The sequence below is a fragment of the Phoca vitulina genome, unplaced genomic scaffold (genome assembly GCF_004348235.1).
Source record: "Phoca vitulina isolate PV1807 unplaced genomic scaffold, GSC_HSeal_1.0 scaffold52, whole genome shotgun sequence".
NCBI classification, from domain to species: Eukaryota; Metazoa; Chordata; class Mammalia; order Carnivora; family Phocidae; genus Phoca; species Phoca vitulina.
In genome coordinates this window covers 2,887,612-2,911,955 of record NW_022589755.1, presented here as the reverse complement: position 1 = coordinate 2,911,955, position 24,344 = coordinate 2,887,612, and the positions used below count along the sequence as shown (strand labels likewise).

The 24,344-nt window shown below is 54.6% G+C and overlaps 2 protein-coding genes across 3 annotated transcripts; both read right to left on the bottom strand.

Annotated features, from left to right (window-relative positions):
• Positions 1 to 738: 738 nt before the first annotated feature.
• On the bottom strand, positions 739 to 7,497 carry SYT5 (synaptotagmin 5). 2 transcript variants are annotated; one of them, XM_032388812.1, is made up of 9 exons: positions 7,325 to 7,497; positions 6,122 to 6,245; positions 5,414 to 5,586; positions 3,689 to 3,808; positions 3,410 to 3,577; positions 2,897 to 3,064; positions 2,493 to 2,607; positions 2,088 to 2,221; positions 739 to 1,358 (listed from the first exon to the last, which is right to left on the bottom strand). In XM_032388812.1, exons 2-9 carry the CDS (start codon positions 6,198 to 6,200, stop codon positions 1,158 to 1,160), a joined length of 1,158 nt encoding a protein of 385 aa, XP_032244703.1. In that variant the 5' UTR covers positions 6,201 to 6,245; positions 7,325 to 7,497; the 3' UTR covers positions 739 to 1,157. The 2 variants fall into 2 exon arrangements, with proteins under 2 accessions (XP_032244703.1, XP_032244702.1); XM_032388811.1 differs by having other exon boundaries at positions 740 to 1,358; positions 2,493 to 2,610; positions 7,325 to 7,496.
• Positions 7,498 to 8,689: 1,192 nt separating this feature from the next.
• PTPRH (protein tyrosine phosphatase receptor type H) lies at positions 8,690 to 23,917 on the bottom strand. The gene is given in 15 exon segments (XM_032388901.1): positions 8,690 to 8,785; positions 8,877 to 9,012; positions 10,485 to 10,645; positions 10,829 to 10,951; positions 11,271 to 11,405; positions 11,485 to 11,561; positions 11,790 to 11,880; positions 12,304 to 12,384; positions 13,509 to 13,518; positions 16,717 to 16,764; positions 16,886 to 16,964; positions 18,729 to 18,995; positions 19,339 to 19,686; positions 21,342 to 21,476; positions 23,755 to 23,917. Coding segments are annotated over 15 exon segments (1,950 nt in total).
• Between the last annotated feature and the right edge of the window lie 427 nt (positions 23,918 to 24,344).

Sequence of the window (24,344 nt, the reverse complement as noted above, 5' to 3'; positions counted from 1 at the left end):
TGCCCTTTCTTTAGTACATGGGGGAACCTGTTGCCTCATTTTCCTCTTAACTTCCTGGTCAGAGAGCTCTCTTGCCAATTTTCATGGACCTTTGTCTACCACCTGAAATCCTGTCTGGGATGAGAGGAGGGAGGAGCCGATGAAATGATCGTCTTTCCTAGACACGGATAAGGAGGCTGCATTTGTTGAAGGAAGGAAGAGGTAGAACCATTAGTTTTCCCCTGCATAACTCTGTCCTTTCTCCCAGTTTCTGGGAATCTCATTCCCAGACTCTACATATCTACTTTGTTTCCGTGATGAGAGTAAGTCGCTTGGGGGTAAAGTTTGGATCTGCATCAACTTAGGGTTCCAGCATCCAACAGAAACTGCCACCCGGAAGACCTCAGGGAAAATAGAATGGATCAATGATGGAAGAAAGAAGGGAAGGGAGGGAAATATGGGTATGAAAATCTATGGAAGTCATGGGTGCGGGAGCAGATTAAATTCGTGAGCAAGTACATGATTCTCACAGACTCTTCATAGCAAACATACAGGAGGTATTGTTATGACCACAATTTTTTCAGATGAAGAAACCCAGGCTTGGAGGGGTGCGTGAACGAATAAATGAATACATGGGTGGTGGGTGGGTGGGCCAGTTTCCCTCAGTGTGTTTCCAGGATGAGCAGCCCTATCCTTGCCCTTGGATGATCCCACCCTCTTGGGCCCCTGGCCCCTGCCCTGCCCACCCCATCAGTAAGCACAAGTCCGGGCCACCAAAGTTGCTGAGTATTTATTTGGTCCCAGGAGCGGTGCAGGAATCTGACTAGGGACAGGAGGGGGTGATCCTGTGCAGGAAGAGGGGCACTGGGAGTGAGGAGGGTAGAAGGCTGGGTCACTGATTGTCAAAGCAGAGAGTGGGAGGCTGGGGTTGGGGGAGTCCAGATTGCTCCTCTCCCCCAGGAGTCCCTGGGGCTTCTGGGTGTGTGCTTGGTGGGAGAGTTGGCAAGTCACCATGATTGGTATAATGGGGGGTGGCAAGGCAGGAATGGGTCAGTTTGGGGTGGGGTGGGGGTGGTTAGTGGTCAGTGTAGGCTTAAAGGTAGGCCTGGGTGTGGCTTTGGCCAGGAGTCTGAGGTCAGGGGCCGAGTCCAGGCTTGGCAAGGGGCTTGCAGTGGGGATCAGGGTGCAGGCAGCAGCCTCACTCGGTCAGGCGGCCGCAGCGAGTGCCACTGGGCAATGGGCCGCCGGGGGTTGGCCAGCATGTCTGCCCAGTGCCGCAGGCCAGCTCCCCCGGCTGCAGCCCCTACGGCCACCCTCCCGATGGCCTCGTTCTTGCCCAGCTTATCATAGTCCAGCACCGTCAGCTCCACCTGGACCTTCTGGAGACAGGAAGAACAGGGGAAGAGACAAAAGAGCTCGTGAAGGAGGCGTGGCGGGGAGGGGCTCGGGTATCGTTGCCAAGGAGACCCTCTCCCTAGCAACCAGAGGTCTAGCAGGACTTGTTAGCACCCTGAGCTAAGGCCTCTCAGGGGGACTCCAACGGTAAAGGGGGTGGAAGGTGAGAGAGGGGAGAACCGCTGTTAGAGGGATGTTCTGGAGTCTTTCTGTCTCTGCGATCAGATTTCAAAGGAGATGAACAATCAGGACCTGGTAGGGGTTGGTAGGGGTTGTTAGGAGCCTCCTTAGGGAACAGCCTCCCAAGGGGGACAAACCTTCAGGACTCTGAAATGGGTGGAGGTGCCAGGCCGAAGTCCTGGCTAGGCCCCGCTCCTGAAGAGTTGTGGGGAAATCTTTTCCTTAGTACCCATAACTCCTGAGGGGGGGGCGGAGCCCTGGTCTTGCTTGGGGGCGGGGCGCCGTGGTCCTGCTTGGGGGCGGGGCATCCTGGTCTTACTTGGGGGAGGGGCATCCTGGTCCTGCTTGGAGGCGGGGCACCCTGGTCCTCATAAGAGGAAACTGACTTTGGAAACACAACCCCAGGCCCCCAGGACCTGGCTTCTAAAGGTTGCTAAGGAGTCTCCCTTCCCCTAGCAACGGGGGCTTTTAAGGGCTTGGGACTCTGAGGGAAGGGCTGCTCTGACAGGGGCTTTAGGTAGGTCTGAGCTCACCTGCACCTGGTCACAGGGCACCTCGAAACTGAAGGCCTCATTGTAATAGGGGTTCAGTGTATTCTTCTTGATGGTCGTTTTCTTCTTACGCACCTTTTTGCCGCCCTGCAGCAGGTGGACCTTGACATACGGATCTGGGCGGAAAAAGGAGTCTTACAGCCCCCGACTGCCGAGTGCAGGGGATCATGTTGAGGAGGATGCATGAGAAGCTTCTTTGGAACAGCACAGAGACACTCTGTGCACCCCTCAAGTCTCTCTCTCTGCCCAAAGCAAATCTATATCCTCCATGGCAGGCTGGGCCTCCCTCTCCACCAAGGGACTCTCAGGACCCAGAAACTGCCAGAACCTTTGCTACAGAGCCTCCCCCTTGCCCCCCCCCACACCATTTCCTTGCTTCCCACACACCTGAGAGCCCTCCTACGTCCATCTTCTTCAGGTTCTTAGCCTCCAGGACGATGACAGTGAGCTTCCCGGCCGTAGGGACATAGCGGAGGGAGAAGCAGATGTCACCTAGTTTTTCCTGCTAAAAGACAGAGAGGGACCCCTCGCCAGAGCCCCTGTTTCACAACCATCCCCTCTTGAACCCTTCTCCCCCACCCCCGCCTTAGAATGGAATGGTCCAGTGAGGACCACAGTGGTACAATCCAAGGAGGAGTCGAGATGTGGACCTACCAGGAGAGCCCCTGGGACTAGCGCTCTGAAGCAGGTGGAACGGCTGGAGCCCCGAGGGGCCAAGAGGCCTGTGATCTGATTGGCCCGGGCTCGCAGTGGGCGGGCCCAGCCGTAGGGGCGTGGCCACGAGTGCTCACCTCCTCCCGCGGAGCAGCCTGCAGCTCGCGCCAGGCCAGCACTGGCCGCCCCAAGTCCACGGAGCTCATGGGGACCCGCACCTCCCCAATGGCATCGTTGCGGGAGAAGCGATCGAAGTCGTATACTGCCATGACCAGTACCCTGCCCCCCAGCTCCACGTAGGGGACCTAGATGAGGGGGCCGCAGAGAAGAGAGCACAAGGTGGAGAGTAGGAAGTCAGAGAGACAGGAAGTGGGACACAGCACATCCTGGTAGAAGGCGGCGAGTTGGGCAGCAAGGGTTCAAGGGAACAGCTGTGCGGAAGTTTCTGGAACCCAAATGGAACAAAGCAACAGCCCAGGGGTCAGCAGTGCCCGACAGCGACAATCTAGGGTCCAGTGTGATAGTCCCCAGAGCTGGTAGCTGCTACCTGAGCTGTGGCTGCCCCCAGAAAAAGCTGAAGGAGTCGCTCCCCAGTGTTCCAGGGACTGGGGCAGGTTGCCAAGCCTGGGGCATGGAGGCCAGGAGCTCACCTTGAAAGCAAAGTTCTCCCCAAAGTGTGGGTTCAGCGTCTGCCGATGCACCTTGGTCTCATGCCGCCTCCGCTTGTCCGGCAGCAGGTAGACCCGCACGTAGGGGTCGGAGGAGCCCCCCAGGTCCAAGGCTGCCAATCCCTCAGCTTGCAGGATGCCCACCAGCAGCTGAAAGGTGATGAGGGGACTCTAGTCTTAGCTTCCTTTTTGGAGCCTCCTCTAGAAAGGGGCTAGAACCCTCGGACCCTCCCCTCCACACCACCCCCCTCCTCCACCCACCTGGCCACTCTGGAAATCATAATCGAGTGAGTACTGCAGTCGTCCAAGCTCATGCTTCTCGGCCACCTGTGACCCTGGCCCAGATGGTGCTGGCTCCAACTCCTCCACCTCCGGCTGCACCTTAGGGAGCCAGGAGCAAGGGCAGGTGAACTTTCCCCCTGACAGTGGTATCCTCCAGGCCCAGAAGCCAAGGGAGAGTCACTGGTCCCTCAGGCTACCCCTGAGCACTTGCAGGCTAAACAGAGTCAGAGTTTGACTAGTGATGTCTGCCACAGGCAGGGACTAGTCAGTAACACAGATGCAGTAGTCAAAGTTTGATTAATGATGTCTGCTATGGGGGAGAACAGACACACATGCAGTGTGTGTGTCATGCCTAGACTAGAAAAACAGGAGCTGATAGCACCTTGTTGCCTACAAGAAGGATGCAGAAGCTTTTATTTCACATGCAAATGGATGTACTGGGGTTGTTGTCCAAATTGACATGTTGACTGGTGATCTCGCCACAGAAAAACATGGAGGAGGAATAGTATCTTTACCCTGTATTTGCCATTCTAAGCTAGAACAAGAGTTCTCCTTAACCTAAGCCACCAATTTTCAAAATTCAACGTGAATCACAATTCCCCTGAGAAATGTGGTGAAATGCCTTCACTTCAGAGATTCTGATTCATTAGGTCTGGTACAAGGCCCAGAATTTGTGTTTCCACGAGAACCTGAGGTGAGTCTGATGCAGGTGGTCTTTGGACGTCGCTGGCTTGAGGAATAGGGATGGAGGCTGGATACCAGGACCCTAAAGGTCCTGCCTGATGGGCGATCATTACAACAGCAATTTGTTGACAAGGGAGGAGGGGAAATGCTGGTTACAGACCACACACTTGAGTCTCAGAGAAGGATAGTGAATTTCCCCAGGTCACAGAGCTGGGGAATGGTTCCTCTGGGTTGGAAACCTAGGACTTCCTGGCTTCCAGATGAGCACCATTGCACTATGCACTCAGACCCTGACACCTGTAAGCTTTCATTTTCCACTCCAGTGGCCTCTTCTAACTCACGTTTCTTTCATTCTCTTGGGGCTGCTACGCCAGCCTCCTCCCTGGCCTCCTTGCCCCAAATCCATCCTCCACATGGGTTCCAGAGGATTCATTCCAACACCCATGCTGCGCATGAATCTTCTATGGTTCTCAATTGCCCTTGTGACATGAGTACTACTGAGCTCTTCAGACACCCACTCTAGAGTGCAGGATATTTGCCATCTGCGCTCCAGCTATTGTGAAATGCCTCAGAGTCTGGATTCCAGGCCCCAGCACATGCTCTTCCCTCGAGCTACAATGTCCTTCTCTCCGTTCTGGGTGAATCTGTGTGTTCTTTGGGTCTCAACACAGAAGACACCTCCCTCGGACGCATCCTTGGACTGCCCAGGCTACGGGTGGTGTCCCTGCACCCCCACATGCTCTGTGCTGCCCCTAACGTGGCACACACCACCGTGTCTTGTGAGTGTCTGACTTCCCCACCAGACTGGTTCTCGCGAACAGGGACTAGATCTGGCCCGTCTCGAGATCCCTAGGGTCCAGGTGGGAGATGAGCCAGTAAGGTGAGCATAGGAGGGAAGAAAGCAGGGACTGAGGCTGCTGGGCCAAGGGTGCGGGTCGGGGCAGGAAGAGAGCAGGGACTGAGGCTGCTGGGCCAAGGGTGCGGGTCGGGGCAGGGCTGAGGGGCTGGGCCAGGCCACACCTTGTCTATGTAACTCCGGCCTAGCTCCTTCACTTCCTGAAGGTGGACCTGGGCTTGGGCCTGGCTCTTCTTGCCCAACCGCCTCCGACAGCGCTTCCGGTAGACACAGAAACAACAGCCGAAGACGAGGAGGCCTGAGACCAGAACGATTGCGGCCAGGGCCCAGGGGGGTACTGCAGAGGGCATGGAGACAACACTCATTGAGGCCCTAGGAAGCAAGCCGGCTGATCCAGTCCGAATTACACGTGGAAGCTGGAATCCTGGCCTTGTTTTCCCTCCGGCCTTTTCCATTCCGTTTTATTGCCGTGTTTTCCTTCCAACTGCTCTCACCTATAAAGCGAGCCGGTGCCCTATTCTAGGCTGACAACGTCCAGATTCTCTCACCTGTTAATTCCATCTCCCCTGCCACCCCCATTCTAATTTCTGCTCAACCCCTGACGCGTTTGGAAGCCATGCCCCTCCCCCGGCCTCAGTTTCCCTATCTTTAAAAGAAGTCAGAGGTGGACAGCCCAAGATCCCATCCCATTCCACACTCTTTGACCTGGTTCTCGATTTTCTTGTCCATTTCACTTAAGAGTCAAGCCCAGGATTCCCACTGCAATGCCACCCGGATTTGCCTGCCCGCCGGCCGAGTACACCTCTTCGAATCCCGCCCCTGAGAATCCCAGCCGGGCTTTCCCTTCGCTCTGGCCCCCGAGGCTCGCTCACCAGGGCCGTGGCCGATGCGACTCGAGTCAGGAGGCGTGTCGGGCGCTGGAGGCCCTGGGGTTGGGGGCTCCGAGAACATGTCGGCGAGGTCCTACGGTCCTTTCTGCGGAGGCACCCAAGAGCCCTAGCCCCCCACGCCCACCCGGTGCGTTCTGTGAAGCCGCCGAACAACCAAGAACTCCAATTCCCATCGGCACCCTGGGCGGCCGGCCGCATAGGAATCAGCCAGCAGCCGCGAGGCATGCTGGGAGTTGTAGTGTCAGCCTCCCCGCGACGGAGGGCGGGCGCCAGGGTGGGTTCCAGCACCTAGTTCCATCCCACAGGGACGCCCCCGCCCTCCAAGGCCCCCCAGGAATCCCGCCAACTTCTACCCCTTCCGTGCCCGTCCTCGCGGGCCTGAACCGGAAGTGGGCAAAGGCGGGCGTGAGAACCGGGGCCCTGGGTTGCCCCGAGCAACGGGTGGCTGGTTCGGGCAGGGCGGGAGCAACGATGGTTGCCCTGGGCAACGGGCTGTTGCCAAGACAACGGGCGGGGCTGACGTACAGGCAGAGTCCCCGCGCGGCAGGCTCGCACCTCGCGGGGTCAGGACCCCAGCCCCCGACCCCGCGCAGAGCGAGCGTGGGGAGAGGGCGGCCTCGCCCGTCGGTCTACGCGCCCTCGGCTGGCTCCTCCCTGCACATCTGGCCCTGCGGGCAGAGACTCGGGCTCCCCGCCCTCCCCCGCTCGGGCCGAGGCCGAGGGCTCCCCGCTGCCACTGCCGGGGGGGGGGCGGATGGGAGGGGGTCTGTGGGGGCGCACATCCTTCCCGGCCTGCTGTCTCTCCCGCGCATCCCGAGCTCTGTCTTTACACCTGTCTTCGTGACCGCCGCGGCCTCCACACCTCTCTCCACTCCCTATTTCTATCCATTCCCCCACCGGCCTCTCGCCGCGCCCCTGTCTGTGTCTCCCTTGTCCTCCGCCTGTGGTCTGTTCTGTGACTCCAAGGGTCTCCCACTCTCGCCCCCTGCCTGCTCCTCCCTCCCCTCTGCTTTTTGTCTCCAGACCTTTCTCTAAATCCCAATCTCCCCATTTCAGGCTCCAGTCCTCCCACTCCCTCGGTCGGTCCCTCCCCAGTGCCCCTCCTCGCCCCCCACACACACACCACGGCTCTCTAGGGATGGGGATGAGGAGGGGGCTTAGGGAGGGCCTCCCAGAGGCTCCTACCTGCTCGGCCGCTGGACGGGACCCTCGCAGGAGACACCCAGGCGCCGGCCCCGCCCGGACCCCGCCCCCGCACGTGGGCGGGTGGCGCTGTCCTGGGTGCTGATCGCCGCGCTCGGTGGGGCGGGGGCGCGGCAGAGCGGAGCCGGCTGGTGAGTGCGTGTGTGTGTGCGCGCGCGCGCGTGCGTGTTAGGTCCCGAGTACAGGGAGAGCCCCATCCCACCCCTCGTCCCGCCCCCAGCCAGGAACCACTAGGGTGTCCAGGCCCCCTCTCCCCACCCCCACCCTCGCCAGGATACCCAGTCCGAGGACCCCGGAGCCTCTCTCCGGAGACCCAAGCAGCCAGCTATCCAGACACAAGACTCAGCCTGAAAGTCTCCAGTGAAGCCGCCCCAGACCTCACCCCACCCTCTAGGTTCCCCCGGCACCAGGTCCGGGAAGCAAGCCCCTATGCTCCTAGCTTCAGCAAACGGCGTCCACACTGCCCAGACCCTGGACACAAGTATGGACCTCTAACCCTCTCTGAGAGACTCAACCATCCAAACACATTTTTTTCGGGTACCAAATTGTGGGTCCTTCTAGCTTCTCTCCCAGGACATTAACCTCAGTACCTGAACATCAGGAATCCAGCCCCATTCCCACCCCAGACCCAGAAATCCACTATAGCAAGCGTCTCTTGGGAGAATAGTGATTTAATAAATTATGGGATAGAAGAAAAAGATCTGTACAAGCAGTGGGGTGCAGGGAAATCTCAAATCCTAGGAGGCTGATTTGGTTTCCGGAGTAAAACATGGCATGGATCCTGCCTGCCCTCACTCCTGGGGTAGTTAGAATTCCAGACTCTAATTTCTTCCTTCCTCAGGATCTAGCTTCTTTTTTTTTTTTTTTTAAAGATTTTATTTATTTATTTGAGAGAGAGAGAGAGAATGAGAGAGAGAGCATGAGGGGGGGAGGGTCAGAGGGAGAAGCAGACTCCCCGCCGAGCAGGGAGCCCGATGTGGGACTCGATCTCGGGACTCCAGGATCATGACCTGAGCCGAAGGCAGTCGCTTAACCAACTGAGCCACCCAGGCGCCCAGGATCTAGCTTCTTTAAGACCCTGCAGCCTGAGCCCCCAGCCTCCTCCTCCCTCAAAGAATGAGAAATCCTAGCTCCCATCCTTCCCTCCTTGGAGGAACCAGGAGTCCAGGATACCTGCTCCCACCTGCCCTCTCTCTTCCAGGGAAACAGTTTAGGCTGCCAGGCCCCTGCAAGACCCCGGAGTCTGGGACCCCAGCCTTCTGCTGTCCCAGGGCTCCAGGAGTCTGAGCTGAAGTGGGGATCCAGAGTTCGAGTCTAGCTGGGCTGGGGTCTCAGCCCTTCTGGGGCTCAGACATTCTCATACACAGCCCCGTTGTCTGTTGGGGCTCGGCCTGACTGCTGGAGAAATCTCAGGATGCAGTGGTGCAGGAACACATACTGGGCCTGGGGAGGGGCACGGGGTAGGGGGTGAGCCTTGGCCTGCTTCCCCCCTCTCCCAGAGCCCCCCACCCTGTGCCCTCAGGAGCCCCATCACCTCAGTCTGCACCATCAGAGGCCGGCTTTCCCTCATCTTCTGCACATAGCTGAAGGGCCCCACACATCCATCCTGTTCCAGCTGCCTCAGCAGGACATCCAAGGCAATGAGGGTGCCCGTGCGGCCCACGCCAGCACTAGACAGGAACAAGAAAGGGTCAGGCCACAGGAAGGGGGAGTCTTGGCTGATAGGAGGGATCTGTGTTTGGAGCACCCAGGATCGGGGTATTGTTCAGCAAGATAGCATTCTGGGGGATACAGTGTTAAGTTGGGGTTACTTAACGGAGTGAAGAACCACTGCGTGTGACTATACCTGGGGTTCCTCCTGTCTACTAGGCCTTGCCTCAAGTGCCTGACATGCCCTTTACTCTTTCCCCGACCTTGAGAAGTTGGAGCTGCTAGCACACCCATTTTAGAGACGGGGAAAAGGAGGCTGAGTGACATGAGGTCACTTGTGTGTCCTGGGTCACTTGGAGAGTGAAACACAGAGCTGGAGTTCACACTTGAGAAAAGGAACTCCCAAGCTGATTGTTCCAAAAAATAATGTTTAAACATCAAACTAACCATCTTAAAGAAAACAATTCAGTGGCATTTAGGACATTCACAATGCTGTGTGCCCACCAGGTTTAATTAGTTCCCAGACAGTTCTATCTCCCCAGAAGACCCTGTGTCCATTAAGCAGTCCCTTCCCCTGTCCCCCTGTCCCCAGCCCCTGGTGGCCATCGAGCTGTTTTCTGGCTCTGTGGATTTTCCTATCCTGGACATCTCTTGCAAATGGGATCATACCACGTGGGACCTTTCGTGTCTGGCTTCGTTCACTCAGCATCATGTTTTCAAAGTTCTTCCACATCCTCAAATGAATCAGTACTTCATTCCTTTTTACAGTTCAAGTTAATCCTCCTAACCACTCTGCAAGAGTCCCTTCTGTGCTTGCAGGGGAGGGATGACCCCTTGCTGGGGACAACTCCAGGGGGCGCTATCTGGGGACAGGGCAGGTGTTAGGACACACTTCAGCAGAGAGCTTAAGAGTGCCACCACGGGCATCAGTTCGGCCACTTGCTAGCAGCCTTGAACCCAAGACTTCAGCTTTCTGACTGGATTTCCCCAGCTCTGCAGTGGGGAGGAAACTTCTTTGGTCCTGAGGCTGCCCTGCAGACCAGGGAGACCGAGGCTGTCCCTGCAGCCTGAGCTCCATTTCAGAGGCTGTCTGCCCCTCTGGAGTAGGCTCTTTGATTCTCGCCCCCCCCCCCCCGCCCAGAACCTCACCTACAGAGGTGTCAGGATCAATATCAGGAGAATGGTGGATGGGGTGAGGTCCGGGGCACGCGTTGGAGGTGTTTCAAATGCTTCTCAAAACCTCTGGCTGCTTGTCCCTCCTGCCCTTCACCCCTCCCTCCCTTCTCTCCACCACTGCATTCCCCTCCTTGACCTTTCCCGTCTTGTCACCCCATCCTCATGTCCCTCTGCCTCGCTGCCCCTTTGCCTTCTGCCTCCACGTCCTCCATCCACTCCTCCTCTCTTCCATCTCCTGCAGAGATGCCCAAGGACCCACTAACCCAGGTTCCTGAGTCCCACAGGGGCGGTGCCCTCACTGCGAGGGGGTCCTCACCTGCAGTGCAAAATGGGGGGGCCTCCCCCCGCGGTCTTGTCCAGCCACTGCCGCAGCATCTTCCAGAAGGCCAGCATGGGGTCTGGGGAGTGGGGGACGCCGTGGTCTGGCCAGGTCACGTAATGGAACTGACGCACCAGTAGTGTTTTCTGCTCTTGCATCTAGAGGGAGGGTGGGTTGGGGAGGGAGAGCTCAGGTCCCCCGGTGGGGCTGGTTTCTGAGTGGCGGGGGGCATCCCTGGGCATACTGTGGTCCCCTGGGAGAGTGACAGAAGGCTCAGCCTCGGGACGGGTTCGGAGGCACGGAACCCGGGGGATGGGGCCAGCCGAGTACCGCGGACTCACGTGCTGGAGCTTCAGGTCTCGGACCGTCCAGTTCTCCAGGACCTCCTCACCCTCCAGCGTCACTTGTAGGTGCCCATGTGTGCAGGGCTTGGCGTCGAGAGGCCAGTAATGCTCACACTTCACCTGGGGGCAAACTGGGAGGTCAGAGAACAGGAGGCCCCAGACAACCCGTCCCGGTGCCCGTCTACACTGTGGCACTTGCATTCAGCGCCTAGTAAGGAGGCAAGACCCCGGGGCAGCCAGGTTACATTCATCCCAGCCAGGGGGACCCCTCCTTCCCCAGGTCATTGGGTTATATGGACCAAGGGATGGGCTGGGGGACTGGAGGAGGCTGGGGTCATATGGGAGGGAATCAGCGAGGTCTGGGTCAGGGTGGACAGTGGGATGGAGCTCGTAGGTTGGAGCTCAGGGGTCAACACCAAGACCCCTGCAGGGCTCTCACCCGGCCGGATTCCACACAGTTGGTCAGCATGACCAGGGTGCTGCTCTGCTGCTCCCACACCAGGCGCCAGAAATCACCCACCGTCTGGGGCAGGGGGCCCTGGGCTGCAATGAACTCCTGGGGGTTCTCAAGACCCTGGCGGAGGGAGAGAGATTGCAGTCCTTCCCACCTCAGCGTCACTCAGCACCCTCCTGGCTCCCAACCACAACCTTACAGGCATGAAGTTGGCATTGATGTAGTCTGAGTCTGGCTCCTCCTGGAGGGGCTTCAGGGGCACACGAGACCAGTCATCTGGGGGAGGAGGCCAGCATCAGTGAAGCGGGGGTGGGGGGGAGACCCAGGAACAGAAGCCACGCGGAGGGCAGGCAGGCACTGGGAGCTCCAGGACGGGCCAGCGGTGCCCACCTCTCGGGGGCAGGAGCTTTGTGTCTCCTAGGGGACGGGGGACGGGGACCCGGGATGGGGTGTTGACAAAGTCATGGCTGGGGATGAGGTCAGCAGAGGCTTAATAAGACTCACAGGGCAGCACGTTCCTGTAACGGTTCTTGGCGCTGTTTTCCGGAGCTGAGGCCACCGTTTGAGACCAGCTGGGACTCTCCAGAGCCAATTGCTGGGGGCAGAGGCAGAAGGGGAGGTGCACAGGCATTGGAATTTCTCTACCTTCCCCCGAGGGTACCCCCGTTCAGCACCACCCCACTCACCCCCACGCCCCAGAATTCTGTAGCACCCACAAAAATAAAGCATGTGTACCCCCATCCCCGCAGGGCACTTGGGAGGGTTTGGGGCACAGTGGGGGCCGGAGAGGTAGGAGAGAGAAGAGGCATCAGGGGAAAACCAAGGTGTTTCTTCAGCACTGACCCGAAGACCGGTCATAGGGTAAGATTTCGAGGAGGCCAAAAAAAGAATCTCTTGTTTGCATAAGCAAACAAAACAGGTGGCCCTGCTTTAGTTTAATCCCAAAAGGTGCGGGAGTCGGGGGGTAGGTCGGGGTGGGCACGTGGGGCTCAGCTCCACCCCCTCGCTCCCCGCCCACCTGGTACTCCTCCCCGAAGCCACGATTGCTGTCCTTCTCGTTTTTCCTGACGTGGTCAGCAAAGTCTTCCACCAGGATGTCCTCTGAGAATCTGTGGGAAAGGGGCAGAATTTAACCTCCTCCAGTCCTGTGCTCTTGGGATGAGAGAAAAGCCTCCCCCCGCCACCCCCCCGGTTGTTGTTAAGTGTTTCTTAGCATCCCCAGGACCTATTCATCTTGTAACTGGAAGCTTACACCTTCTGATCCCCTTCACCCAATTCACCAGCCCTCCTCCCTTTGCCTCTGGTCTCGGTTTCTAATAACTCAGTTTTTTTTTTAAACTTCAAATACAAGTGATGTCATGCAGTATTTCTCTTTCTCTGACTTATCTCACTTAGTATCATGTCCTCAAGATCTGCACACCGTGTCCCCAGTGTCAGGATTTCCTTGTTTTTTTATAGTTTATATTTAATGTCATTTTCGATTAATCTTCAGTATTTCAGAAAATGTGCCTACCATACTATTTTACACACTATATATAAAATATACATATTTAAAAAAATATTTGACCAACTACATTTTTAATATTTATGAGCTATTTATGAGTTATGAATATACATTTTGTCAGATTTATAAAAGGATTGCATATTCTTTTTTTTTTTGTAAACAAAGATGGAAATTTCTTTTAGTCCACATATGACCATACAGATATTTTGAGTACTATATAGTTTGTGCTATTACTTGATATACTTTTCCTAGAGAACCCCTAAGTAGGAAAATGCTTAACCCCAAAGCTTTTCTTTTATTTTAAGGCTGCATCATACTCCATTATATATACATCAGTGGCCGCTTCGGTGTCTCCGAATCTTGGCCATCACACATAACGCTACAGTGAACGTGGGGGCACACATACCTTATCGAGATAGCGATCGCATTTCCTGCACGTAAATACTCGGAAGGGGACTTGCTGGATCAAAACAGCGTGTCTGATTTACCCTTTCGGCTCCTGAGCGGAAAGCGAGGTCTCGAAGAGACAAGTGTGCACCCATGTTCGTAACAGCACTATTCAAAGAGCAAAGGTGGGAGTGAGCAGTCCAGCACCCAGCATCCTTCATCCACTGTTCACTGCCTCATCACTGTGTTCATCGGCGGAACACGGATAAACAAAATGTGGTCTGTGCAATGGAATATTATCCTGCCTTTAAAAGGAAGGACATTCTGGGGGCGCCTGGGTGGCTCAGTCAGTTAAGCATCTGCCTTCAGCTTCGGTTATGATCCCAGGGTCCTGGGATTGAGCCCCGCATCAGGCTCCCTGCTCAGCAAGGGGAGTCTGCTTCTCCCTCTGCCTGCTACCCCCTCTGCTTGTGCTCTCTCATGCTTTCTCTCAAATAAATAAATAAAATCTTAAAAAAAAAGGCTATTCCGACACAGGCTACACCGTGGATGACCCTGGAGAACGTTATGCTGAGTGAGATAAGCCAGCCACAGAAGGACAAATACTGATGAGTCACTTGGATGAGGTTCCTAGAGCAGCCAGATTCATAGAGACAGAAAGTAGACGGTGGACCCAGGGGCCGGGGGATGGGGGGGATGGGGAGAGGGTGTTTGGTGGGGACGGAGTTTCAGTTCTGTGAGATGAAAAGTTCTGTGGACAGATGGGGGTGATGGTTGCACAACAGCATGAATGTGCTTAATGCCATGGAACTGGACACCTAGAAATGGGTACAATGGTCAATGCTATGTGTATTCGACCACAATTAAGGTTGTTTTTATTATAAAAAGGAAAAAGGTGCTTCTTCTCCCGTTTAGGGCCACTCTGCTTCCCCGGGGCTCCAATTCCTTCCACCCTCTCCAGCATTAGTTCCTCCTTCTAGTCTGCATCTCTACCCTCTCCTCTGTGCCTTTAGCTGGTAAACACGCTAAAAATCTCTCTTCTATATGAAAAAAAGGCTTTTGACTCATGGATCTCCAGCTCCAACCCCTTCTCGCTCCTCTCCTTGTAAGACAGCTTTATGAACACTGTCTTGACCCAGTTTTGAGGCACCGGCTAGAGGCCAGTGTGTCCCACATCTTGAGCCGTGGTTAAACTGCCCACACACACACACACACCACCTCCTCCATGGGGGTCTCACACTCTGGGCCACTGCGCACCTGCCCTCAGCCTCCAGGGGCAGCCCCTATGCCCACCGAAATGATTCCCACTAAGCCTGTTGGCCTGGTGTTGCCCATTCCTTCCCACAGAAACCATAATTGAGGGTCTTGCCCACATTTCCCCCACCTCCCCTACCTCCCGACTGAGCCTGGTGCTTCCCCATGTCGCCCTGAGGGCTATACTGTGTCCCCCTTTCTTGGGATCTGCGAGTATAATAAACTATGTTTTCAGTGGCGGTCATCTCTCAACCTTTGGCTTTATCACACCTAAACAGCAACAAAACGTGTTCAAACACCCATGCATGTTCAAACTTCTCATGCAAACCGGTTTTCTCTGCTGCTTTTCTAAGCACTTCACCAAGGCCTGGTGTGGGAAGGACATCTTTTCCCAGAGTCCCCGGATCTTATTTGCCTCCTTCTTTCCAATTCCAAAGGCCACCTCTCAGTCTTTCCATGGCATGACTGCTCAGCAACATGTAGCCCCACCCACCACTCCTCCCTTCTTCCTGCACCCCCTCCCTGACTGGGGCCACCACCACGCCCCTGGCCACTGCGTCTCTGTCTCCTCCACGGGCCCCTCTTCCTGCATCCACAAGACAAGGTGGATGTTCCTGAGAGTCCGCCCCCAAGCCTGTCTTCTCACTATGCACACACTTCTTTTTTTTTTTTCCTAAAGATTTTATTTATTTATTTGAGAAAGAGAGAATGAGAGAGAGCACATGAGAGGGGGGAGGGTCAGAGGGAGAAGGGAGCCCGATGCGGGACTCGATCCAGGGACTCCAGGATCATGACCTGAGCCGAAGGCAGTCGCTTAACCAACTGAGCCACCCACTGACTCTCCTGAGCTTTGGGTTGATGTGCCCCCCCTGCCTCCTGGAACCTGCACCTGACATCCCAGGGGGTTATCATGAGGACATCCGGACACAGATATGGAAGTTGCAGATGGCAAAGCGCTCAACATAGAGAGGGCCAGGCTTGGAATCCAACAAATGCATGGATTCATGATTTGTTGCAGATGCCGTAGAGGGCAGGTGGGCTCAGAGATTCGATGATTATTTTTGACCCAACCTGAAGAAGACTCAGAGCAATGAAGACATATGCACAGCACTTCTCTTGAACTGTTCATCCAGCTGCCCCATCGGAAGCATCTCTGCGTGGATGTCGCATAAGCATCCCAAACGTAATGTGTCTACAAGCTGAGCTGCTGATACCTTCACCCAAACCTGCCCCCCAAGAGTCATTCCATCTCAAGCAATGGTGATTCCAATCTTCCTGCTGTTCAGGCTGAATTCCTTGGGCTTACCCTGGAGCCCTCTCTGACTCCCACCACATGCCCATTCTTTAGCCAGACCTGTTGTTTAATAAACACTCAAACCATATCTAGAATATGACTACCTCTAACCATTTCCTGGTCCAAAACAATCGTCTCTTGTTTGGATTATTACATACCACTTCCTCTGTCTCTCTACTCTTTCTTGCCTTTGCTTCTTAAATAGGTTAGATTGGGTCACTGAGTCTATTCAAAACCCTCCAAAAACTCCCATCTCAGAATAAACTCAAACTCCTTACTTGTATCTGCAAGGCCCTACCTGATCTGGTCCCACCTGATACTTCTCTGACCTCATTTCCTACCCTACTTTCTTCATCCACTCTACTCAGTCTCAGAGATAACAACATTCTCAAAACACTGCAAGTATGCCCCTGCCTCAGGGCCTTTGCACTTGCTGGTCCCTCTGCCTGGAATGCCCTTTCCCAAGACATTCACATGAGTCTGTGCAGAAATGACTTCCTCTTAGTCGTCTTCTTAGTCTGGCTTTTCTCTGGACACCTGTCTATAATTTTCTCTAATTTTTAACACCTAATCTAAAATATTCTTTTACCCTTTCTATCCCCACCTCTTCCTCTATTGCCTATTGTAAGCATCACAACCACTAGGACCTTGTTTATTAAGGACTGCTTGTGCTCGAATGTAAGCTCCATGAGGGCAGGAATCTTTGTTTGATTCACTGTGTCCTCTACACCTAGAACAGTGCCTGACACATAATAGGTGCTCAGTGAATATGTTGTTGGATGCATAAAGTCCCAGAGCTGGAACTGGGACTGACTCCAAAGCCACTGGCCCAGGTTGTGGGGAGCATGGAAGGCTTGTGATCCTTGGGGCAGAGGGCATTGTGTGGGGGGGTTCAGTGAGCCCACCCTCTGACCTATCCAGTGACCAGCAAACACCTCTTGATTTGACCTGACAGCGATTCTTCCAGATGCTCCCCAACACCTTCTGCTTACCTGAAGACCAGACCCCTGGGTGCTGGTTCCCTCTGGCTTTTCTTGTACCTGGAAAAAAGACATTGCAATGGAAGACCCAGGGGTCAGGCTGGAACCAGGGATCCTTAGGTTCCCCCTGGTCCGCCCTCCAGGTGGTCCCATGGGTGGTCCCCCCCATGCAGAGTCCCACCTCTTCTTCAGGAAGAAAATCAGCAGACCCACCAGGATGAGAAACAGGATGACACCAACAATGGCTCCAGCAATGACCCCTGGGGGAGGAGGCATGGGGACTTGTTACAGTCGGCCTCATCCACTGGCGACCTGTCTCTCTTACCTCCGTCCTTGTCTGGACTGTGACCAGAGGGCCTATAGGGCAGATGTGAGGGCAGAGAGGGGGAGGAGAAAGCCTCTGGATAGAGCCCCACCTCCCACCCAACCTTCCCTGGGAGCCTGATCCAAAGACATCATTTGCTCAGGTAGCCTGGTTACCAGAGTGACTCCGCCCCTTCTTGGCCTACACTAATGGTTCTCAACGAGGGCGATTTTGCCCCCATAGGACACATCACCAATGTCTGGAGATATTTGGGATTGTCACCCCTGGAGTGGTGGTGCACTAGCATCCAGCAGGTGGAGGTCAGGGGTACTGCTCCACATCCTACAATGTACAGGACAGCCCCCACAGCAAAGAATGATCCATCCCCAAAAGGCAACAGTGCCAAGGTCGAGAAGCCACTATCTGGCATTGAATGTTCTCCCCAGAATGGAGGCCTATCTTCTCAAAGGTCCTCCTTGCTAGCAGAAGGGTCCCCCCCCATCGTGGTGCCAGAGGTCTGGGTCCCAGGCTCTAACGGACACAGATCTCCCAGGATCTGTCCTTAGACACCTGGTCTCGGGGCAGACTCCAGCCCACAGCCCACCTCCATCAGCTGTGGTGGCCCTAGGCTGCAGCTTCCCAACAGTCTCAGTGACTAGGACCTGTCAGTAGGCTCTGGTAGGGTCTGACACAGCCTGGTGGGGAGGCCATTCCCCTCATGGAGCTGGTCCCTTAGGGACCTTGCTTTCTAGGCAAGAGACCCTCCCGAGCAGTAGGATCCAGAGAAACCCAGTTGGAAGTAGCATCCATTTATCATTGCCCCAACCCATTGTCTCTCTCCAGATCAGAGACCCAATCTAATAAGAGGTCCTGACTCATAGGAAGTGACTGAGGGGGCCCAGTGAAAACTATGACCACAGTCAAAGGTATATGATCAGAGATTTCCTGAGTATGAGGCTCAAACGTCTCCAAGATACCCCACTGATGAGCAGAATATAGTGTAGCCACCTCGGAAAAAATTTTGGCAGTGCTCCAAAGGATAAACACAGAGTTGCCCATTTGATCCCACGATGCCACTCCTGGGTATATACCCAAGAGAAATAAAGACATGTGTCTGTACAGAATCATGTACATGAACATTCATAGTAGCATTACTCATTGGCCAAAATGTGGAAACCACCCAACTGATCCATCCACAGACAGATGGATAAACAAAATGTGGTCTCTCCATACAAAAGAAAGGAACAGATCACTGACACATGCTATAACATCAATGGACCTTAGAAACGTTATACCAAGTGAGAGAAGCCAGCCACAGAAGACCACATATCGTTTGATTGTGTTTTTAGGAAATGTCCAAAATGGGCAAATCTATAAAGACAGAAGGTAAATTTGAGATTCCCTAGGCCAGGTCGGTGGGAAGTGGGAAAATTAGGGGGTGATGGCTTAAGGAGTTGACATTTCTTTGGTGGGTAAGGACAATGTTCTATGTGAAGGTAATGGGGTGACATGGTACTGTGGATGTTTTGGAGCCATTAGTCATATACTTTAAGTGGGTGCATTGTACGATATGTGAATTATATCTCAATAAAGCTATTTTAAAGAAGGCAGAAAACAAAGCAAACAGACAAACACACAGGACCCCTTGGGTAAGCAAGACTGCCTCCCAACAGAGCCTGATGAGGTCCCCACAGTTCCATCCCTGTGGGGCTCTGCTCACCTGTGTTCTCGGTGTGGCAGGTCACAGAGGTAGACGGTGCACTCATTCCATCCCAGATGGTCGTGACGGTGGCTGGGTAGGACTGGGCCGGCCAGAGACCCAACACAGGCACCCTCCTCCCACAGGAGGACCTGTTCTGGGAGTCCCGCTGTCCACCCACCTGCAGCTCAAAGGCCTCGTAGCCTCCCCTGGGGCAGGACCAGGTCAAGATGACCCCGTGTCCCCCAGAGGTGGTGATGCAGGAGGTGATGGTGACCGGGCTTGGGGCTGGGTGGACAGGACAGGAGGAGTCAGTAGGAGCCATACAGGGTGGCTTTCCATCCMCCCACCCACCCCTACTTCCCACCCGTGGTGCCAATTCTCTGAGAACTAGTCCATCCTTTCCTTCTCAAAACCAAAACTCCTCTTCATCTCCCATATTCTGTCCTCCCCAAATGGACAAACAACAGACCCCTTCAAACTACAACTTCCATAAGCCCTTGGAAGCTCTGTATCATTGCAGCTTATGAAGTCATGACCCCATGGCCTGATGGGATTTGGAGTCCACTCACCTCCCACTGCCCCCAGGCCCGACCTAAGCCCCCACCAGGAAGAAGGGGGCCCATCTCACCTGTGGATGTAAGGAGGCTCTGTGCAGAACTGGCCACATTGTTCCTCTCTGCCCACACGTTGAAGTTGTACGAAGTCCTGGGTTCCAGAGTCTGCACCTCATAGCAAGTCTCATTGGTCCTGCCTGTCTAGTTGGCCTGATGTCCTCGGGGGTCTTGCTCTCCCTGGGGATGTCCCCCAGGGGCTCACTGGACCCAGTATGTGTGGGCCTGAGAGGGGGGGTCTGTGGGGGCCTTCCACCCCAGGGTGATTGAGTTGTTGGTCTGAGTTTCTTTGTGCAGATCTGTGACCCTGTTGGGAGGTGACAAGTGAGGAGAGATTGTTGGAAATGCCCCCCCCAACACCCGCTCTGCCCCAGAGCACCTGTAGGCATCCACACTTGGTGAAGGGGTGCAGTGTCTCAGCCTCCCAGGTCCCTGTCCTCCAGTGTCCATGATGTTGGGTCTCCCACCTGTCACATCCTCCCAGCCCAGTAGACCCAGTACATGAGAGGTAGGCCAAAACACAGAGCTAGCCAACCGAGCCCGGACACCAGAAACTTGGACTCGGATACTTTAGGGTATTTCTTGTCTTCTGAAGCTCTAACTCTCAAAGGTAGGTCAGGAAAATGAGGTGATTGCACACCCCCTTGCTAAGGAGAGACACTCCCTAACAACAGGGCTCCATCCTTTGAGAACACTCCAGTTCCTAGGAAAGATCTCAGAGGCCCAGACCAGCCCCTTCTTACAACCCTGGAACAGGCATGAGTCTCACCTGTGGGCACATCAAAGACTTGTGTATTGCTGCTGGCTCTGCTCCATCTCTCTGGATGGTGAAGGTGTACAGGGCCCCACTTCCCAGACCCTCCTCCATGACCCACGTTCCTGAGATGTGCAGGGTCTCACTGGTGAAACCTGCCTCCCACCATTGGACCCAGCAGGTGTCGGGTGGGTGGTCTGGGCCCAGGGGAGCTGTCCAGGTCAGGATGACAGAGCTTATGCTGCGTCCTGAATCTCCAGGTTTGTCACCAGATTGGGCACAAAGAGAGGGAGGAGGGTCAGCATTTCCACATCCCTAGGTACCTGCACCACACCTGGACAGACCTGGTTGCTAAGGAGGGTGTTCCCTAGAAATAGGGCCCGGAAGCTAGAAGCCTAGGATGGGGTGTCAGTCTGGGCATCCCTGATCTTGGAGCCCCAGGCTCCACGGACCTCATTTCCTCTTCTTCTCCTTAGAGTCAGCTTCAGGGGAGACCACATCTCAAATGTGGACACTGCCTATCTGTCTTAACAAGGCCATGGGAGTGTGGGCTCCCACAGCGCTCTATTGGAGCACCAACCAGCTCCTACTGTTGCCTCGAAGCTGGGAGTTATCTTGGCTAATCCTCACCTCCGTGACTGCTGTGGGTTGCATTGTGTCCCTCAGAAAGATATGTCCACATCCTAACCCCTGCTGCCTGGGAATGTGACCTTGTTTGAAGATAGGGTCTTCGCAGATGTAATCAAGGGAAGATGAGTTCACATGGAGTAGAACGAGCCCCAAATCCAATGACTGGTGTCCTTAGAAGGAGAGAGAAATTTGGATACAAACAGGAAGAATATCATGGGAAGCTGGAGGCAGATTGGCGTGATGCATCTTCAAACCAAGGAATGCCAAAGATTGCCAGCAATCGCCAGAAGCTGGAAGAGGTGAGAAAAGATTCTTGAGGCTCCAAAGAGAGAATGACAACGCCTCGATTTTGGAATTCCAGCCTCCAGAACTGTGAAACAACATGTTTCTGTTGCTTTAAGCCCCTCAGTTGGTGGTACTTTGTTATGGCAGCCTCAAGAATCAAATGCAATGAACTTTCTCTTTCTCTTTGGTAGGGTCATCCCTAGGGAGGGTCATTTGTCACCTGTAGACATGCAGAGGGTCTCCCTGGGGCTGCTCCCTCTGTCCTTTTCAGCCCACACTAAGAATTCATACAAAGTTGGGGTTCAAGTGCATCCACCACAATCCAGGTGTCTGGGATGCTGTGAAGACCACCTGGGATGCTATCCCCAGACCACTGGATCCCCTAGAGGTACAGCTGAGGGCCTGGACCCTCAGGGACCTCCCTTCTCAGGGTGATGGAACTGGTGGGCTGAGCCTCTACCTTTAGGCCTCTGACTGGGTTGGAGGCTGGAAGGGGGAAGATAGGCCTGTTAGGGGCAGGACATCAGACAGCCCTGCTCCTTCATCCACCCCAAGCTCATCCACAAATCCCAGAATGTGCATTTCCTATCAGCTCTACAAGGAGCCCCCAGGAGGCTCAGGGGGAGAGCAGTCCAAACTCCTTTGTCAACAGTGTGGATGGAGGAGTGGGGGGCCATCAGTGAGGCTCGGGACAACTCACCACCAGCTGGTGAGTAATTTTCTACTGTGTGTATGTATACAAGATAGTCCCCATTTTGTTTATTCACTCATGCGTCGATGGACACTTGGGTTGCTCCCACCTCTTAGATATTGTGAATAACACTGCTTTGAGCATGGGTGTACAAATATCTCTTTGGGACCCTGCTTTCAATTATTTTCAATTATCCCAGTGTGTTGGCTCCACATATGGTAATTCTATGTTTAATTATTTTGGGAACCGCCATGCTGTTTCCCACAGTGGCTGTTGCATGTTACATCCCCATCAACAGTGCCCAAGGGCTCCCATTTCTCCACATCCTCGCCAACACCTCTGATTTTCTTTTTGACTGTCGCCATCCTAATGGGCATGAGGTGGTCCTTCCTGGTTTTGATTTGCATTTCCTTAATGGCCAATGATATTGGCCATTTTTTCATGTGTAACTCACTCACTTTTTCTCTCCATATTATTAACGCCTTTCTCTGACAGGGTACGTCTAGCTTGTATAGACGTAATAAACGTATTTCTACGAGCAAACCTCCTATATATGATCTGTTTCCTTTTCCACCACCCACTCCTCACCCATGCAAAGACCCTTCTCATCTGCTCAATCTCTCTGACTCCGCACACAGGGCTGCCCACCCCGTGAACACCCTCCCCACCCTGCTTCACCCTGACGCCCCACGATGAACCCCTGCCTGTTCCCACCACCACCACCACCACCACTGTGGACGCCTATGTGGCTCGTTCCCACTGAACGGCTTTAGGACTGAAATGTCCCAAAAGGGAAGGAAGAGGGGGAGAGGAAGAAGAAGGAAGAGAAATACTTCATCTTTGGTGGGTTTGGGTTTGTTTTTTGATGAACAAAGCTCAACATTTTCTTTTTTTTTTTTTTTTAAAGATTTTATTTATTTATTTGACAGAGAGAGACACAGTGAGAGAGGGAACACAAGCAGGGGGAGAGGGAGAGGGAGAAGCAGGCCTCCCGCGGAGCAGGGAGCCCGATGCGGGGCTCGATCCCAAGACCTGGGATCATGACCTGAGCTGAAGGCAGACGCTTAACGACTGAGCCACCCAGGCACCCAGCTCAACATTTTCTTAAACATTTTATTTTGAAATTATTGGAGACTCCCAGGAAGTTGCAAAAAATAGTACATGGGGCCCCATGTGAGCTTTGTTTCCACTAACCCCCGTGGTAACATCTCACACACATAAAATACAGCATCAAAAGCAGGAAATCGACAGTGATACGATACTGTTAACTGGACTACAGGCCTCATTTCTCAGGTTTCACTGTTTTTAAGCATTTGTGTGTGTGTGTGTGTGTGTATGTGTGTGTAATGCTATGCAATTTTAATCTATGTAAAGAATTGTGTAGCCACCATCACAGTGAAGATATAGACCTGCCCTGTCATTGAGGAATTACCTTGAGCTACGCCCTTTTAGATTTGACTATCTCCAAACTGTATCTCCCGACAACCACGGGTCTGTCCTCCATTTTTAAAAGTCTGCCATCTCTTTTCTCTCTTTTTTTTTTTAAGATTTATTTATTTATTTTGAGAGAGAGAGAGCACGAGCGGGGTGGAGGGACAGAGGGAGAGAGAGATCGTGGAGCTGGACGTGGGGCTCGATCCCAGGACCCCGAGATCATGACCTGAGCCGAAGTCAAGAGTCCGTCGCTCAACCGAGTGAGGCACCGAGGCGCCCCCAGTCCACCATTTCCAGAACGAGATACGCATGGAATCGCGCAGCAGGAACCAGCCCTATTAACACCTCGATCCGGGACTTCTAGCCTCCAGAACCAGGAGACCACAGAGTTCTGGTGTTTCAGCCACTCCTTCTACGGCCTCCCGTGGCCATCCCCTTTCTGGCCCCCACCAGCCGCCAACCTTGTCCCCCTCCACCACCAGTCCGTGACCCCCTTCCATCTACCTGAGTTTCTCACCAGTTTTATTGTTCTGTGGCTGGTAGCCCCTCTGCTCCATGCTAACCTCTCCCCGTATGGCTCCTTCAGGAACTAAATCCATATTCGTTCACCATCTCGAACCAATCCCCTTAGTTACTTACCCGACATCTGCAGGTTCCTGCAGCCTGACCACAGGCCGGCCACGAGCTCAGTGGGCAAACGGTGTCTTCTGGTCCTGGCCAAGGGCGCGGCACCGAGGAGACGGTCGGGGAAGGGGACCCCAGTGTGAGATGAATGCGCCGTGACCAGGGTAGTGCTGGGCATGGCGGGAGCGCTGAGGAGGTGTCTGCCCCCCAGCAGGAGGCACCCCAGGGCTGAGTCTCAATACTAGAGTAGGATTTGGTGAGTGGAGAATGGCGTTGGGAAGGTGGCTCGGCAGAGGAGGGCAGGTGTCCAGGGGGCGAGCTGGGACGACTCAGGGGACCTGAGAGTATTTTGGTGTGGCCAGAGCTCTGTGTGGAATGGGGATGGGAGGGGGTGACCCTGAGCTGGGGGTCAGGTTTGCGGGGCCCTGGCCTAGTCTGGACTTAACATCAGCGTGCCAGGTCGGCGAGCACCTGGTGGTGCGGGGAGAGGCCACGGGAGCCCCACGTGCTTCCCCGCCCCCGCACCTGGCCGCGAGCACCTCTTCCATCTGGCTGTTCCTGAGCCCCAGGCCGACGATGTGGTAAGTGAAAGGCTTTCCCGAGTT